The sequence below is a fragment of the Rhizopus microsporus genome, assembly GCF_002708625.1.
Source record: "Rhizopus microsporus ATCC 52813 unplaced genomic scaffold scaffold_8, whole genome shotgun sequence".
In the NCBI taxonomy this organism is placed as follows: Eukaryota; Fungi; Mucoromycota; class Mucoromycetes; order Mucorales; family Rhizopodaceae; genus Rhizopus; species Rhizopus microsporus.
Window position 1 is genome coordinate 282873 of NW_019671923.1, and position 18459 is coordinate 301331.

General features: G+C 36.2%; 8 protein-coding genes across 8 annotated transcripts; 2 read left to right on the forward strand and 6 right to left on the reverse strand.

Annotated features, from left to right (window-relative positions):
• Nucleotides 1-544: 544 nt before the first annotated feature.
• On the forward strand, nt 545-916 carry RHIMIDRAFT_184819 (thioredoxin-like protein; the record flags this gene model as incomplete). The annotated part of the gene is made up of 3 exons (XM_023605838.1): nt 545-630; nt 687-807; nt 851-916. Coding segments are annotated over 3 exons (273 nt in total), but the record flags the coding sequence as incomplete, so codon positions are not given.
• Nucleotides 917-1137: 221 nt separating this feature from the next.
• On the reverse strand, nt 1138-2909 carry RHIMIDRAFT_291863 (alpha/beta-hydrolase). The gene is made up of 2 exons (XM_023613845.1): nt 2506-2909; nt 1138-2440 (listed from the first exon to the last, which is right to left on the reverse strand). Exons 1-2 carry the CDS (start codon nt 2892-2894, stop codon nt 1618-1620), a joined length of 1212 nt encoding a protein of 403 aa, XP_023466205.1. The 5' UTR covers nt 2895-2909; the 3' UTR covers nt 1138-1617.
• Nucleotides 2910-2929: 20 nt separating this feature from the next.
• Nucleotides 2930-3735, reverse strand: RHIMIDRAFT_282281 (uncharacterized protein). The gene has a single exon (XM_023613066.1). The coding sequence runs from the start codon at nt 3681-3683 to the stop codon at nt 2961-2963; it is 723 nt and encodes a 240-aa protein (XP_023466206.1). The 5' UTR covers nt 3684-3735; the 3' UTR covers nt 2930-2960.
• Nucleotides 3736-5294: 1559 nt separating this feature from the next.
• RHIMIDRAFT_251462 (DNA/RNA polymerase) lies at nt 5295-7416 on the reverse strand (the record flags this gene model as incomplete). Its single annotated transcript, XM_023610843.1, has 7 exons — nt 5295-5864; nt 5912-6078; nt 6123-6214; nt 6267-6393; nt 6567-7109; nt 7162-7261; nt 7285-7416. 7 exons carry the CDS (start codon nt 7414-7416, stop codon nt 5295-5297), a joined length of 1731 nt encoding a protein of 576 aa, XP_023466207.1.
• A 110-nt stretch (nt 7417-7526) lies between these two features.
• On the reverse strand, nt 7527-7940 carry RHIMIDRAFT_291866 (uncharacterized protein). The gene is made up of 4 exons (XM_023613846.1): nt 7887-7940; nt 7751-7836; nt 7690-7701; nt 7527-7639 (listed from the first exon to the last, which is right to left on the reverse strand). Exons 1-4 carry the CDS (start codon nt 7916-7918, stop codon nt 7608-7610), a joined length of 162 nt encoding a protein of 53 aa, XP_023466208.1. The 5' UTR covers nt 7919-7940; the 3' UTR covers nt 7527-7607.
• Nucleotides 7941-8025: 85 nt separating this feature from the next.
• Nucleotides 8026-9725, reverse strand: RHIMIDRAFT_291867 (uncharacterized protein). Its single transcript, XM_023613847.1, has 2 exons — nt 9221-9725; nt 8026-9171 (listed from the first exon to the last, which is right to left on the reverse strand). The coding sequence occupies exons 1-2, from the start codon at nt 9357-9359 to the stop codon at nt 8138-8140; spliced, it is 1173 nt and encodes a 390-aa protein (XP_023466209.1). The 5' UTR covers nt 9360-9725; the 3' UTR covers nt 8026-8137.
• Nucleotides 9726-12588: 2863 nt separating this feature from the next.
• On the reverse strand, nt 12589-13789 carry RHIMIDRAFT_237428 (uncharacterized protein; the record flags this gene model as incomplete). The annotated part of the gene is made up of 3 exons (XM_023608756.1): nt 12589-13007; nt 13066-13649; nt 13710-13789. The coding sequence occupies 3 exons, from the start codon at nt 13787-13789 to the stop codon at nt 12589-12591; spliced, it is 1083 nt and encodes a 360-aa protein (XP_023466210.1).
• A 2546-nt stretch (nt 13790-16335) lies between these two features.
• Nucleotides 16336-17078, forward strand: RHIMIDRAFT_282299 (uncharacterized protein). Its single transcript, XM_023613067.1, has one exon. It carries the CDS (start codon nt 16368-16370, stop codon nt 16605-16607), a length of 240 nt encoding a protein of 79 aa, XP_023466211.1. The 5' UTR covers nt 16336-16367; the 3' UTR covers nt 16608-17078.
• The last annotated feature ends 1381 nt before the right edge of the window (nt 17079-18459 follow it).

Below are 18459 nucleotides of genomic sequence, written 5' to 3' on the forward strand. Positions count from 1 at the left end.
AGTCTCCATTGCAGTCTTTTTGATTTTGTCTGGACGGTCTTTTTAGTGCGCTCAGTAGGACGATATGCTCCATAAAATCCGTTATTTTAAACGAATAAATATGAAACTTGTCTATTCTTATATGGAGAAACTTTTTTAATTGTAGACTTTTACGCGTTTTGCTAGTAAAACTTGGAGGAGAGAGATAGTCAAGAAACCGAGACATCAATGCGACATTTAACATTATGAAAACTGTATTATCGTTTGCAAGAGCGACACAAAAAGATGCCTTAAGCAGGCTATTCAATGGTTCGACAAGATTTGAAAAGCTAATGTCGGACTTTCTCTTTGTATGGTGATCAAACCTCGGACTCCCTTTTTCGGGGCTAGATTAAAAAGTGACAGCAAGAAAATACACATTTTCTTTAACTGAAATGAACTCACTTCGCCCATTAACAACTTCTGGTAGACAATGTAATGTCAACAATTAAAATAAGACATGACTATATGACTTAACATATTACTAGTATTGCGCTCTTTCCATACTGCTGCTCCTCGCTTCACTGGAAAGACAATCGAAGGAGACAAGTCAACCTTTGACTCTTTGGTCAGAAAGGCCGACCATCCTGTCATTGTAGATTTTTATGCAGAGTAAATATGAACATATACATTAGAAAATGAAAAATGACTCTAATGCCTTGGAATAGTTGGTGTGGACCTTGTAGAATTATCGGACCCGCCTTATCCAGGGCTGTTGCTGCTAATCCTCAAGTGACTTTGGTAAAGATTAATGTAGACAATTGTGAGGATATTGCCAAAGAATTCAAGGTAAGATAATAATAATATACATAATATATCTAACATCGATCAGATTGCTGCATTACCCACTGTAACTGCTTTTCATAATGGCAAAGTAGTCGATCAGTTCGTTGGCGCAATGGTCAAACAAGTGAATGGATTTGTTGAAAAGCATGCAAGCCTTGCTAAAAAATAAATAAAAGTTTTTTTTTTATCAATGAAGTATGTCTTTGTTGTTTTTAACATGTTTCTGAGTATAACAACTCTCAGCTGTCCGTCAACACGCGTCTCTCTCGTGAAATCATGGCAGATGGTGGCGGTGTCCGCTGGGCTCTATTTGAAAATGAATTTTCGAAAAGTAAAAAAAATCTCCTTTATTATTAACCACACACACATACTCACCATTGAAATTTCGGTGAAGACAAGTATCAATGGAGGAATAGCTGAACATCTTAATGATGGTATTTTTGAACAGAAATCTGAGAAATGACTTTGTATGTGTTTATGTGTGTGCTGTTAATAAAAGGTAAGTGTGTTATTCAGTGGATCGCCCTTGGTTCATTTTTATATTGCTGAAATGACGAATGACATTATGAAAATCTTGAACTCAAAACCATGAGAGTTAAAATGTAGTTTTCAATCTGAATGTAGCAATGTTAAAATGATCAAGTGGAAAAATAAAGAACCCGAATAACCTCTTGAATGAATGATGAACGTATAAGGCGAATATGATCAAATCTAAATGAATTCAAACCACGTTCTGACATACACATAAACTTATTTATTTATAGATTGAAAAAAGATATAGTAATAAAGGGTATATATACACACACACATGCATTAAGCATTCTTTTGCTGTTTCCATCTTTCAGAAATACCTCGCATTGCCCACTCCATCACGCCTTCTTTCCATACTAAATCATGTCCCTCACTTTCTAATATCTTTAATCGGACATCACGTAAACTACTAGCGAGAGTATCGATCGCCTTGGAAGGAATCAAGCTATCTTTATCTCCCCATACAGCAGACACGGATACTTTGATATCAGAATAATTAAATCCAAACATGTGATGCTTTTCTAATGCAACCATCACATCACAGAGTTGTCCTTGACTATAAGGTTCAGACATGCGTCGTTGATTCATTGCTAAATAGAGCGACATGTGCTGGGGTCGAACAAAATGCCTTAGAGGTCGATGAGTAGGAAAATCTGTCGGTAGATCGAGTGGTCCATCATCTAATGAGGCCAGTAGTTCATCTTCTTCAAATGTGATCATGGTCTTTCGGCTATTTTTTGTTTTGGGATGATTTGTACTTGTGTCTTCCTTGTTGATGCTTTGCTCCTTGTTTGTTTTGTTATTGAATAACCACATGACATCTAGCGTCAAAGAGATCGTCTTGGCCACAAGTGAAGCAGGCAATCGTCGAGTCCATTTGAACGTGTTGGCGGCTTGAGTAGATACCCAGGGCGAGATCAGATAGATGGGTGCAGATATTCGCCTTTTGAATCGATAAGCAATGGCTAATGCAAACACAGTACCTACCGATTGTGCAATGATGCTGAATCGATCAATACCCAAATGATCTGATAGTTGTACAACTACATCAGCCCATTCTAACGCACTGATCTGCTGTGAGCCGCACTCTTCACTCAGTCCATATCTAAAACAAGTGTTCAAAGGCGGGGTTTATTGTGTGTGGGAGAAGGCTATGTAGCTCGCATTTACCCAGGACGCTCGGGCCAGATCATCCTCAGGCCGTATCTGTAAGCCAGCTCTTCAAACATGATACCAACAAGTCGAGTGCAGCCATAACCTCCGATCACAAAGACAGGGTGACCAGTCTGTGGCCCATATTCTGCATAACCCACTCGATGAGAACTCAGTTTGCTGTGTGAAGGTGCCTTATACTGAAATGTCTGATGTAATCGAGGTTCTCGTAGAACGTTGATTCGGGGAATAGTTGTTGGTAATTGTGGAATCTGTTCTGGTAATTGTGGAAATGTGACATCATCACTTGATTTATGTCGACCTGTCTGAGGTAAAGCCTGTTTCTTATTATTCTTGGCTGGTGTTGACTTGGAAGTACGCAGAGGACCTACAAGAGTGGAAGCCATGATAATAAAGAAAAGGGGAAGAACAATGGCTTAGTGCAACCTTGGACATGTTATTTTTTATTGAATTCATTCGCCCCTCATTTTGAACAATTGAATTAAAAAATCAAGATGAATTTCCAAATACAGAGGTAGGAGATAGTATTCCTTATGAACTACATGGCTTATTTGATATCCAAATTCCCACCGTGTCGATCTCTGAAGAGAACTTGTTCGGTTGATATAATGATGACCTTGTTTATTGATCTTGCGTAATCTCTGACTTTGTGATTCCATTTTAACCTTACAATACATCATCCTTTCTTCGGTACATTCAGCATGGTTTCTATTTATGACTGCATTATCACGTTTGCTTGTCAGATTTGTATCTGTAGGTGTGTAATAACCATCCGTTATCATTGTAAAACGCATGGCAGGTGCTTGCTTGTCTGCGTAGTATCTTCTACTCGTCGGCGTACATGGGGTAAAGGTGATGCAGTGTTTATCCAAGTTAAAATCCTGGATTCCAAATTGGGTTGTTGAGCGATTGCGTCCTTCTTGATCTATGCATACGACCACGTCGAGGGCTGGAAGCCTGTACTTTACAAATACATGGTGAACTAGATGAAATATCCTCTGAGAAATCTTCATCATATTATAAAGAGTTTCCAGGTCTAGTACAGGGTCTGATAGAATTATAACGATCACTTCATCTGGCAAATCATTAAATCGTCCCTTGAGCATTGATTCATTTTGTGAGTGATGTCCTTTTGTTCTTTGAAACCAACTCGTTATAGTGCTTAGATATTTCATGATGATGTGTATATAAATGAGTTTATAATAAAGCCGTGTAGTAAAAGATGACAATCGGCAAAGAGCAAAAAAGAGAAAAGAAAAAAAGAAAAGAAAAAACTCAATTCACGTCAGTTGGAACCTTGTTTAAATAAGGCGCATTCTTTTCAAATGATCGCCACGAAACCTTTGTCCTCAATGACTCACTTGAGCCGTGGCTTCAGTTTCTCCCATTGCTTTTGATGACTCAGTCCACAGGTCATTCCTACTTTTGCATACATATCAGTCAAATGTCTCTGTTATTACCTTCTTTTATTTCAAATCAAGCGCGGAATATGGAGTCTTTCATGCGCTTAGGTGCAGCATTTTACTTTCAAAGTTTTCACACACCAGGCAAGTTACTAAATTGGAAAGTCATGTGCTGTAGCACATTACCTCTTACGGCTTAGATGCAGTAGAAAGTTAAAACAAGGAGAAACAATAAAGCCAAGAGAAAATAAAAAGAAGCACATATATAATAAAAGAGGCACATACCAACAAGTCGTCATGGAAACGCATTCTTTACTTTTTTTTATTAATCTGTTTGGATGAACTTGATTAATTCCAAAAAAGGATCAAGTATTATTTTTATCTCTCCTTTTAGATCTTGGAAGTGACAGAAAATACCTGGTAATGGCAATGTTACCGAAACGAAGACTAAGGATGTAGTGGGCCCCCTCCTATGGCACAAAAGACTTTTTTGAAGCCCATCCCTGCCACCAATTCTCTAAAACACAGTGAATGCATGCATAGAAAGATGTAAAGAGAACAATAAGAAGAATATTTATTTTTATTTTTATATTACTGAGAATAAAGCGCGGCTAGAAAGCCTATAACCACATCCGAGGTCGGAGTGCAGCTAACGGCAATTGTGGTAGGCACGACCTACAATAAACTTTTTTGTAAGGTATTTTGGTGAACTTTTGGCTGGGTCACAAATCTGTCATCAAGCGTAATTGTGACAGTCTGTAGCTCAAATAAGATATCACTTCTCCATCAGAAATTGGAAATAGAATGCCCGCTTAAGGTTTCTGATCATATTTACTATACAAAGGCTCTAGCACACTTGTTATAATAGAGATAAACGCTTGACATATTTGTAAAGTCTTTCATTAAATAACTTTTTTGCTGAGATTAACACTTCTTGAGTATGATCCGCTTTGGTTCCTGAATACTATCATATATAAGGGTGTTGATTACCTTAGTCGATTCTTTCTTCTTTTTTGTCTTGTTTTTAACAAATAGATAAGCAGAAATTCTTCAATTCACCTTTGGATTTCCTTGTTTTATTATTAATCAAGTAATATCACAATATTACCTTGCTCTGTATCACTTACATTCTTAATAAAGCTCAATAGGGTATATGAATTATTTCAAGGCATTGCTGATTAAGCATGTGTCTCGGTTAAGTCATGTGGCCATACATCTCTATGCTTCTCTTTATTTCACTCTTTAGAAATATTTGACATAATGATAATGTTTATACATTTAGCAAAAAGCTTAAATAAACATGGTCAATTTTTTTCTCCGTTGGAAACAGGTGATACAAATGGTGACCTAAAAGTGTGCAGGCGCAGCAACGGAAAGAGAATGTTAAGAGAAGAAGAGTTTCTTTTTCTTATTTGATGGTTGAGTATCGTTGTTTGCTCGTTTCTTGGATTGATCCAACTCTTGGTTTACTTGTTTTTGAATGTCTAAAGCAAAGTGATAATCTGTGTGCTCATCAATGTTGATCAACAAGATCTTTTTATGACATTTATCGCAGAGATATTCCAATGATTCATTAATGTCTTGATTCCATAATGGAGCAACCGTCCTTGGTTTATCATATGTAGATTGTGAACATGTCGGACTTGAAGCAGATGATTCATTTAAGCTTCTGGGTATCTTATTAAAGAATTGGTGGATTGGACGTAATTGGGATGCTCCTTGTGTAAAATTACTTGCTGAAAATTGAAGACCAGAGCATGGCATTGGGCTTCCTACAGATTTGAATACCTTTTCTAATTTCTTGGTTATGTTCTCTACACAATAAGCCCTTTCAACAAACCTTTTCTTCTGCTTTTTGTTTATTATCTTACCATGATCTTTCATTTCCTCACGACTAATGGGTCCCATTGCTTTAGATCGAAAAGAAAGGTATGGTATAGACGCGTACTGTAGCTATATTATGTTTAGAATTTTGACACACGCTAAAAGCTCAAACTTACAGTAAATGTTTTTGGCCAAGTATTAAACTCTTCATAATTCTTCAGTACGCGATTTCGAAGTTCAATGGCCAGTATAGAGAACCATCGATCCATCTCTTGAACATTCTCTACAGCAGGATTAAACTGCTTAGAGGCCATAATCGATTTAGGAGCTTTCATCGGAATAACTTTAAAATAGTTAGAAATGATAAGTCTTAATGTCTGTTCTTACTTTCTTCATTATCCACTCCTCTACTAATATGATATAGATATCGTCCTGTCGAATCTCCAAATTTAATTTGAAGTTCTTCTATCGTATATTTCCTAATAAACAAGTCAGAAGGACCACTTTAAACAGGAAACAGCTTATATATACCATAGATCACTTGCTTTGTCTATAGACAGACCCGATTCAACTTCACTTCCCAGTTTCCCGCCCAGGTTTCTAATTTTAGTGAATGGGACCTGTTCCATAAAGTAGAGCGCAGCAGAATTTCTTAAGACTGTCTTTATGTAGACAAGATTAATAAAGAAAAGAGACACAAGTATACGTGAATATACCTGTTTATTTGGTTTGTTTTTACTGGAGCATAGTTTAGCAACCGATTTGTAATGAGCTATTCCTATTTGATTCAAAACTTATAAACACTCATTTGCTTCTCTCTTTCTTTCTTACCAGCAGAGCATGTGTATTGGAGTGTTGTATATATCTCATGACGAATTTTTGCCGCCAATTCTGCACCAAAATAAAGCTGCAAGTCTCTCCAGGTTGCCTTTGACCAATGGCTTTCATCTGTTTCTAACTGCCTTCTTTCCTCTTCCTCTTTGGACTCGATAGTAATACCTACCTGATCCCAGTCAAGGTCTAAATTGCATGCATCGTCATCTAGTCTATCAAGCAGCTCTGGGTGACAATCGATATATTCCATCAATCTCTGATTGACTGTAGAAGTGACATCCATAAACGCCTCATCTAAACCGATTTTTTGAATCTTGTCGCAGTACTTGTGAAATATCTTGAATATATTTAATGACGCTGCTCGATAAGGGTCAAGTGACACCTTGTGAGTGGCACGATCAGGGTTTTCACGGTATTGAGGTTCTATCTCATTTGCAGCATATGTTGGTACATGTAATAATTTTATCTCTGGGCATAGTTCTTTGGCTTTCTCTACTGTACAATGTCTATCGATGCCTGCCTGTCTGGCTGGATAGTTTACTGTTTTTTTCAGTTTTAGATACAAACTCAAAGAAAAAAAGAAAATGCTTACCAGCAATAAGATTCTGCCACTGCTGTACAGCTGCAGGAACGTCAGAAGATATGCCTAGTCTCACTTGTTCTAATTGCACATAGTTATTATATGTATATTTCTTTTAAGTTCATTAGGAATTACCAACTTGACAATAAAAGCAATCTTGCCATACTGAGTTAGTTTTATAAATAATTGGGCAAGTATATTTATACCCAAGTCAATATGAAGTATACAACGAGATTCTTTGAGAGCCTGCGGAAGGGTGATTGTCATTATAGATATTGTAAAATGACAGATTAAGAAAAAAAAAAGTCGCGCTTTTTTTTTACGAATTTATCTTTCGTAGACGCGTATCCAAATATAAACTCAGAAAGTCAAAAAATCGAGACACAGAAAAAGTGTGCATTTTCATGCAAAGTAGGTTTTAATAAAAAAAAAAAAATGATTGGTAGAAGAAGGAATTTTTAACACTTGCAGTTAGAACCACAGTTGCATCCTACATAAAGAAGAGTAAGCATTATATTAAGCTCTATTCATTCGTTATACCATTGTTAGTTCCTATAACAAATAGTTAGAACTAGTCATACTTTCTATTATTTTTATTTACCTTTGCAAGTACAGGCATCACTGTGTTTAGCACCACAGTCGTTACAAGTACAGTTTTGACCACAGTTGCAAGAAGCAGCAGAGCATCTATGTACAAAAGATCAATCCATGTATTTAATGCATATACACAAACTTACTTGCAAGAATCTTTGTTACAAGGACAAGCCATTTTGAAGAGTTCACAAAAAAAAAAGAAAAGAAAGAAATAGAAAGAACTTATGAATTTATATTCAGATAGAAAAAACGTCAAAAGGAGTACCTCATCGGCTACACATGGTCGCACTTGGTCATCCAACGTCATGTTGCGTCAAAAATGACTAAAGTATAAAATTTATTATATGAAATGGTAATATAATATGATAGAGAGTGGGTAGGGAGAATCTAATGGTTATTTAGCAGAAGTACCCGTAACATACATTGAACTGACTCGCTTTGTTCTCTCAACGTCTGCGGTTGAGGAAGGAGGAAGAGGAGCAACTTGGTCAACAGCGTCAATACAATGTCTTGGGAAAACACCCTTTGCGTAATTCTTGGTAATGTTGATGCCTTGGCACCAGCCATCATCATATTCTACAAGTAGTTCAATACGGTCTCCGGGCTCAATTTCTAACTCGTCACTAAGCGTAGGTATATAAGTGGCAATGACAGTAAACGTTCCAAGCGAAGCTGTTTGAGGCTCATGAGGTCCTTCTGTTATCTGAGGCTGTACAGCCGTAGGTGACTGCGTTTGATAATATTGTTGTTGCTGTTGTTGAATCGTTTCTTTACTCTGATTGTTAATCGCAAGCGCAGGTTGATACGTATTGAAATTACTCGTTGCTGTTGTTGCTGTTGCTATCTGCTGCATGCTGGGCGCTTCGTTATACTCTGTTTGAGGAGCAGAGTAATTGTCTTGATGGTCATAGGGTTTGTTTTCTACACCAAAGTTGGGGTTCATTGTCGACATGCGAGCTGCTCGGCTCTGCTTCAACTGTCTTCTTCTTCTTCTACGTACGAAGAGTAAGGCACCTGCACCGGCAATGGCAACTACAAGAACAGCAACGACAGCGCCGATAATAGCACCAGAAGAGGATGATCCGGATGAGCCAGTGCTAGCGGCTGCTGATGCGGAAGGCGTGCTAGATGAAATGCTTCCGGTCAAACTAGGTACACTTGTGGAACTACCCATGACAGTTGGCGCAGGACTACTGACAACGGCAGTACTGCTGACAGCACCACTTGTAGGGGCACTACTACTGCTGCTACTGCTACTGTTACTGCTATTACTGCTAGGAGAAGCAGAAGCAGCCGATGCTGTTTTAGGAGAAGACGAGGAGCGGCGTGTAGTAGAAGTAGTGGGGTTACTATCATTCGATGGCTCATTCTTTGCCGTTGTGTGTGTAGCTTTTGGTTTATTGGTGGTCTGAGTAGCATCTTTAGTGGCTAATACACATAATTAATTATGAGCACAAATATTATCTGTTCGCCTTACTTTTGTTGCTATGGTCCGTAGGTTCTGGGTCGCCTGCATTACGAAAGTCAGGGCCACGCTTCTGAGGCAACCACATGGCATTTGTTGTTGTAATAATGCCGGCCATAACAAGCCATTTGGACTTGTCGTAATTGTTCATCTTTTAAAAGTAAAGGAATGGAAAGGGGGAGCGGCTAAAGAATAAGAAAGGGTAAATCCTTTTTGAAGAACTAAAGTGTAAAAAAGAAAGAAAGAAAGAGGAACTAGGGAAAGAAGAACGAGAAGAAAAAGGGGGGAAAGGGCGAGGAGTATTCATTTTTTTGGTATATTGAAATGAGCTTCAAAATGTGCCACAAAGGATATGGATCGTGTAACTATAATTCTGCCAGATCGACCAGTTTCTATGTGAATTACAAAAAGCAGGAACGCGCAATGGGAAAAAAGGGATGAAGAGATAACATAGAGAGTAATTGACCTGAAAAAGAAAAGAGGAATAGAAAAAAAGGAGAGAATGGGATTACGATTGACAATGTTACCCTGTAATACAATATAAATCACTAAAGTTTTAGTTTGTTTTTAAAGTCACAAGTATTTTTATGTGTTGTATGTATATTATGAGAAAGGAATATATCATTTTCAGACAGTCACAAAAAGCAATGAAGAATACCTTAATGAACGCCTCATCTTGGTTCACCATTAGGTTAGCACTCACATGAACTATATGCAAAATTATGTTTTCTGGACGAATCAAGCTTCCATATCAACACAAAGAAGGGCACAATGTGGTCGAGAAAAGGTATCAAGACTATGATAGTCAATTCAAGTACATTTTCTATGCTTGAAACCATTTTCGCTTCCGATATCATCAAAGTCAGTCCGCGAATACAGGAACACTCAAAGAAAAGAGAGTCAATCACCAACAACGAAACTGTCACTGGGCATTTCTTCAGCTTTTGTTAAGGCTATAATGGCCGAGATGAACAAGTATAATTATACGAAAGGATTCTACGCGATTATAGCTAAAGCTCCCATTCATGTGGACTGCCCTATGCGTATCCTTCTCCTTATTCGCATTACTTCAATCCGATCGAGCAGTTTTTTGGTCTATAGTGAAGAGCAAATTCAAATACACCCAACTATCTGACAAAGGCGTGCTTATGTCAAGGATCGCCAAAAGCTTGTAATCGTATGCACATAACAGATTTCTTTGGATTTATCAGGCATTCTGTGAGAAATTTTGAAAGTATATCAACTTATATCTTTGTTTTAATTTGACACTGTTAATTGGCGGTTTAGTAAATACAGTGTAAGTTAAACATGGCCACAATTTGTCAAAATGGTAATTACTCTAAAAGTCATGAAAAGTGACACCTCACCATAATCATGCATTTATACACATCTGTTACTGCAAAAATGAATCACATTATGAAAAGAATACATCCTGCATAACACCCTACTGGTTAATTCATCATTATTAATTTTATAAAGTTAGTCAAGTTCTATTATAAGCGCGAAATATAAAAGAATATTAAAGGCAAACGGAGCTTCTTTGAAATCATCCCTTGATACTCCTAAACAGAAAAAATATTTGTATAAATCCAGAAAACGGCCTAGTATGAGAAAAGCAGCGAGTATCAACAATTTTTTCAATACAGTATATCGCTTGATCATTGAACTAAAGGCAACCTTTCGTCCAGGAAGTGAACCTTGAACCATATAGCGCTGAAAATGCTTCTTCTCCAAAGATCTTCATCATGGGGTCACAGTTTTACTCTGGTTTGGAGTAGAGGAGATGCGAATATGAACTTTGGAAGTAGTTATGAGCAAATTTGAGGCGTATGACTTTTACATAATTCTTTTGTGAGATATTTCGATACCAACACCATATAATAGTTACTATGTCATCGCGATACCTATCAGCACTAGAGGGATTTGATGGCAGAGGAAAGTCAAAAAATGCGGCAGCCAGCGCGCAATGCTCCATTTATGGTTAGCTGGATATTAAGTTCAAGATAAATTGTAGTTGAGTTTCAGTGTTGTTGTCTGAATAACTACTGTTTCGCTAGTAGAACGTGTTATGTAAGTGAAAGATAAATGGTTTACTAAAGATTATGACGTCTCGCAAAAACTGTAAGAGCTGAACATGTTCACTCTGGTTCTAAGCAAATGCCAATGGAAACATCTGTCTACTACCTCATCTAAGAAATACAAGTCCCATTTGACGCAAACTAAACTTCGGGAAAAGAGCAGCCCAGTATACTTTTGTTCATCCCGCTTTGAAGTTCCAACGCACTTTTTGAGGTTAAGTGTATGACGCTTTCAGATAATTGTTAAAGTCAGACTAGTTGTCATTGCATTGCTGACTTATTATTAATAAGCCGAAAGTGTTTGTCGTATTTGCATTATAAATTCTTTGCTTATCATATAAGAATACTTAAGAACAACATAAAAAGACTGACCACAGAATGCGTTATTCTTATAGAACGCGTCATGCTCAGCTTTGATTGGTCATGGTCAATACATGTAGTAATCTTGCTGTCATAAGAAATGAGGCTATTCGTCTTGATCTTGATAAAGAGGTTATATAGAGACTCATCAACACCATTTTTATTATTATTGTGACTGTATCACAAAAGGTAAACGAACGGATCACATACCGTTGTTTATTATCGAAACAATATTACATTTCTATTGGGCATGTCTATGAAGAAAAGAAGAAGTAAAAATAGAAGAAACCGATAGAGACGCTGTCTTGTCCAAAACATACCAATTGTAAAATAAAGTTGCCACCCACATATCCTTCTTTGAAGCCTTTTGATGTTGTACTATATCTCCGCAGAGTGTAAACGTCAACCGTCTTTCATTATGATCTTTTTTAAGATATTACACACAAATGATATAAAATCAATATCAGAGACAAACTATTATTTTCAAACAGATATACTAGCCAAGAATGTTTAAAGACAAGAGCACTCAATCACGCCCAAAGGAGATATAAAAATGTCGTCTTCAGTTAACCCGCACAGTAAGCCCATATAATGAGACTAAAAGAGATTGGCTTAGCTTGTACACAGATCTCTTGGTCTCATTGTTTACCAATAAGCCAAATGTATCTGAAACCGATCGTGAGGATAACAGCCAAGCATGAATAATTCAAGGTTATTATGGATCTAAATAATAGTACTTTTTAATTAATTAAAAAAAAACTTTTGATTTTTACACACGGGATATAAAGAAATCCTGCAACTGAACAAAGGTGCAAGGAGTACAGTAGACACAAAGAGAAAGAGAGAGGGGGAAATGATCAAATGATGCTTTACAAAGAGGGTTAAAGGATAAAAGAAATGAACATGACGGAGTTTTTTTGGATTAAGGGGGAGATGGATAAGCTAGAGCAAAGGGAAAATGGTAGGGTTTTCGAGGTTAAATGTGATGGGTGCAGCGCCTAGCATGGGAGAAGAGGATGCAGAGGATGTAGTAGATGGTGATGATAATGGTGATGAAGGTGATGAAGATGATGGTGATAAGGAAGATAAAGAAAACAAAGAAGATCCAAATGAAGCCAATGTTTGATTCAAGGCAACCATATGAGAGTGTTCTATATGATATTTTAAGCCATTCAGGTTCTTGTAACGTTTGCCACAATCACCAATGGTGCATTGATATGGCTTAGAAGCAAGGTTTTCACTATCATCGTTAATAAGATTACAGTGACCATGTTGATTGTGATATTTGAGACCATTAGGGTTTTTGTATGCTTTGTCACAGCCGGCTACAGGGCATTTATAAGGTTTATCCGCATTCATATCTAATACAAAAAAAAAAGTCAATAACAAATTCCTTTTGTTACATTGACCTATACATACTTGAGTTTGCACTTGCCAATATAGCGCCTGCTTGGGCAAGAAACTCTTCATTTGTAATAAGGGATGTAGGGAAGTCGGCGCCATTACCAAGAGAGGAAGCTAATGCCAACTTTTTCACAGCAGATTGTGTCAAGATATCAAGAGCACTGGTGGAACCACCACTGCTGATTTGATTGTGAGGTCTCTTCTTTCCAGCAGATGGTTTTTCCGTATCTTCATTATCGTCATCAGATCCTGATGTGGATGATGAACCTGTCTTATAAAAGTCATACAGGTAGGCAACCGCTTTCTTCTTAAGCATATCAATGTAATCGCTCTTAGGTTCATCAGTTGAGGCTGTGTCTTCAGGCGAAAAAGAAGAAAAAGAAAAAGAGGACCAAGAGTCATTTTCACTGTCAAAAAGACTACTTTCATCATCATCTAAACGAACATGACACTCTTCATAATGTTGAAGCAGATCATGAAGGTCATTTAAAATAAGGCCACAGCAAGCAAAATCACGACAGTAAGAGGCTTCAAGATCTTTTGATTCAAATGTATCTTTAATATCATTCTGTGGAGTGCAAAGTTGAAAATCATAAGTACTATTAATTAAATGCGCGTTGGGTTAGTCTAGTATATAGATAACCTATATTGTAACTTACTCAAAATTGATGTCTTGTTTTGGTATTGTAAGGGTACTCATGCGTCTAAGAGAAGAGTTGTATTCAAGAGGCACAGGCATACTTATGATTTTTTAATTTAAAAAAAAGAAGAGAGAGAGAAGGGGGAGAAGATGATTTTTATAAAAAAAACATCAAAATAAGGGATCCTTTTTATATTCAAATGAAATAACCCGATCTCTTCTGCAACCTTAAACGGTGTTTAAATCTTGATTTTTTTTAACTGACGACATCTTATCCGTTCGTTTGAATGGACAACTTTCAAGTGGAGAAGTTTTAGTTGAGCAAAAAAAAAAAAAAAAGAGAAAAAATGGCACTTTCTATGAATCAAAGATTTTTTGTTGGTAGTTTGATAGAAATGATAGGGGAAGTAGTTTGATTACATTTTTGAACTATTTTCAACAGGTTTTTAGATGTAAATAATTCCCTTTTTCTATTATTTCTTTGTTTTGGCTCTCAAAATTTCATGTGTTCTTTTTTTTTTGGCATGAAGATAATGGCAGTTTTACACATTTGTAAGGATAGTTATATTGTTACACATCGAATTCTTGTTCCGAAAGTGATACAAACAAACTTCATTCAAAAACGGAAGAACTAATTTATGGGAACTGGGCTGTCAAAGAGTAACCATGCTGATTTCTATAGAAGCGATCGCTATGGCGACAGAATGCTCATTCCTTCATTTTTAAAGTGAACTATTGACTCATATTTTTGTTTTTCATAGTCTAAACAAAGAGAGTCAGTATCCAATTATATTGTTTGTTATTATTATTTTTTTAGCACAAATAATATCAACTCCGGGGTTACAGAAAGTGTCTCACTGACAGAGTGAAATGAAAGGATATCAGATGTGTTTCTTATTACTGGTATTGTTTTGTTGTTGTTGTTGGTGTGTTTACATGTAAATTTATGTATATTTCAAGTGATTTCGCAAGGGGGCTGTTTTTGATACAGCCATGCTTAGTCTATTTGTCCCTTGCTTATTGTGTATACTGTTACCCAGATACGGAGTCCCAAAGTATTCATATAGTTGATTATAAACCTCTATCAGTGAATACTTCAAGATCAGTAAATCAATCAAGGGACTCTGTAATACATTAAGCTTATTGTGGTCGATTGCTTCACAGACAATTGTTCCACTGACGTTTTTGGCAACCTATGAGGATTGCATATTGTCTTTAATGGATAAAACCGTATCCGTTGGAAGACATTTCATGCTCCACCTATCTACCCCCCTGTTCTTGAAGGATTCCTTATTGACAAATACAAAGCTAAAGAGAATTGTAAAGGGTTTGTTTTATTTTATCTAGTCTCATCGTCTTGCAAAGAGATCCTTTTTTCTTTACTTTTTTACAAATAAAAAATAGTATGGTTTTTCCTAATTATCTATGGATATTATTAAAACATCGCTTTGCCCCGAAAAACCCGACATATCATTTCTTTAGAGAAGTATGATCGCGTAAAAGGGTTGAGGATATACTATTAATATGGGTTGCACAATAACAGGGAAATGAATAACAGGGCTGCACCTACTGTTCTTTTCATTATCCACGGTTTTGCTGACCTTGATTGACTGAGTAAGAATATTTCTATTGTAGCTTATTTTAACAACCTTATCGTAGTTGTAAAGGAACATCAAGCCTAAGACACTTTTTTTGGCTGCGCGCCTGAGATGAAAACGGATAATTTATTTAACACCTACCGTATAAGCTCTTTAGTCGTCTTTGCTTGATTTAGCAAGACAGTGAGCATGAAAGGACAGACACCCATTATTTACAGTGTGTATCTCACTATACCACAAGATATTTAATGTTTACATCTTTACAAATCTCTTGGTCTCTCTACCCATTTTTAGAGATCAGCCGAGGGAAGCTAATTAAATAAGAAAGCAAGAGAATTTATAAAAATAGAAGTTAATTAAAGATATGGATATACATTCAAGAAAGAGATACATGATCTCATGCTTAAAGACATATGTTGTCATGTTCATACCGCATTTATCTCGTTAGCATTCGATCATGTATTTACCCAGACATACACCAATGGTCAAGTCAGAATAAACCAACAGAAATGGATGATTGGGCAGCATATGATTGGTTAATGGCAGACTATGCCTTTTGAATGATTGGACTTTTACACTAGATAATCTCCAACTGTGGGAAGTATATTTTGCATTAAAACAGAAATCCAAGTTGTATCCTTAATGGGAAACGAGAATAGTGATCAGCCGACCAAAATAAGATTGTGAGTTTCGATGTCATACTTGTGTAGACTGGTGCCACTTTGCGTCCCATTTGTTTATCTGTTTCAAGAATCAGATATTGTATAGTGTCAAGCTAATATTTCCTTTTTTAAACTGCATGTTTTTCTTCTATTCTCCAATGTTAATGCATATACATCTTTTTGGAACATACGCCCCTGGGTCCAGACACAGAGATGTTAATAGAGTTCACCTTTTGGACTTTAGTATATTTGCCTATCCTTACAAGAAGCACAGTTAATTATACCTAATTATCTCTCTTTCCCTCTCTGTCTTCATTTACGCATAATAGAGACGCTTGCCCTTATTCAGTTTATCAGTTAATCATACACTAGAATATTCAGTGACTTTTTTTTTTTCTTTTTTTTCTTTATTGCTCAATGTCAGATGCTGAAGAAAAACTGCGGGATCGTTACCTTCAACTGTGGCTCAGCACTATAAAGGAATCACCCACGGCAACATTCCAACTACACGGAGGAATTACAGTTCAAGGGAAATTACGAGCAACTGACAGTGAAAACAACAGATTCCGAGTAGATCGGCTCGAGTCGCCCATGGGAACATACGATAGAGCAGTAATTCGTGGAACTGACATTAATGTTATAGAATGGGATGTGTAAATAGGCTCTCCAAAGAGCTGAAAAAAAGGAAAAATAAAAAACACATACTATTAATACGTTCGCTCAATGTTAGCTCTCACTCTTTTTTTTAAGTGCACTTTCTTTACCCTTTCGAATATTCGCTTAGTTTAAAGTACATGCGCAGACTTAATCCTGTCGGCTTTACACAAACGTATGAGTTTTGATTTGAAGATAAGATGACAAATAACCAATGTAACTCTTTCAAATGGACAAATGAACATTTATTATATCCTCTTTGTATATCCTAGTAAGATATGTATTGTGTGGATATATAATCGCTTAACGTTCTTGACTTATTACATGCACACACATATATTCAAACCTTTCATCTACCCAACATTACCACTTTGAAATCCGCAAATATGGAAAAAGCTACAACATATTCTGAAGCTGTCTTCAGTTGTGTTTGTTTAACGTTGTACAATAAACTTATTGTTTATAGAAAAAGCGGATGAAATTACTAAAGGTATGATAAAAATGAAGTAAAAGACAGTGAATGATGATAATTATTGAATTGATGCTTGAATTGATGCTAACTGATTATATTAAAAGTATACGTAATATTAACACATTGGTAAAAAGACGGAACTATAATAACATTATAACACATGGCTTTTCTGTATTCCAGTAACTTTAAATTTGAACGTAGCACATACACGCATACAATGTAGAAAAAAATAAAGAAGAAAACTAAAATTAAAAGATGAAAAGAGAAAATCAGTGTTCCTTGAAGCAACTCATGATATTGTGCTTTAGCTGAAGAATACTCTTTGGTAAATAAGATCAACCGAAGCTGTTACACGAACTTAATGTAAGATCCGAAACTGAGAATATGCTGAGAAATAGTGTGAATGAATTATAGACCGTTTTATTCAAGATGCCATATTAAAATCAGTTGATCATAGGATTGTCAGGCTAATAAAATTCATGGGTAATGCCTTGATGTAATAATTAATCCTTTTAGCTCTATTCGGTAAGCTTCATAAAATAATGTGTGTTATTGTATGCTAGTCTACACCAATCATTTCATATTTTACAGTGGAATTGGCTAATGAATGAATATTGTGGCTCAGCTATAAAGCAAGCTGTAACGCGTTGTCATCAAGAACCCGCTTCGATAGCACTATGTGTAACCTCCAAACATGAGTAGGGTACAGAGGAATAATAACACTATTTAAAACAATGGCTGAAAAAGTGAAAAATATATTTGCCAAAGGAAGCAATTTATTGCAGTTGTGTTATTGTTCAGATATGAAATAAAATGTATAACACGCTTCTTTTTTGCATTTTTCGATAACAACAACGATCATCTTTCCAAAACGTTTCTTTTCTGAATTAACCACTTCAGTCGCAAGTTGTTTGTATTATCTCTTAGATAGGTCTATTGAGATGCTTTTGCTTTTACCAACAGTTAAGACTGTCATAATTTATTTATATGATATTTAGTCAACGGCTCGTATTCAAACAAATGATAAACTTTTGAATGTTTGGTTTTGTATTGCATATCTACACACATTGCAATGTTTGAAAATGAATTAAAAAAAAAAAAAGTCTCCACTTTAGTACAAGAATGTATGTGAAATACGTAGAATAATGGATAAAGCTATTCATAATACTTGGAGTATGCCACAAAGAAGCAACAGTAAAGCTTTGCGGAAGAAATACTTTTTATAAATTGTTCCTTTTATACCACTTCAAGGATAAATGTAGCATTGATCTATCACTTTTATACATAATTTATGAGTATACAAAATGATATACAACATAGCCTATAGTTGTCAGTGCGGATTTAGTCAACATACGTTCTAGTATACTATTAGACCAAAAGAAG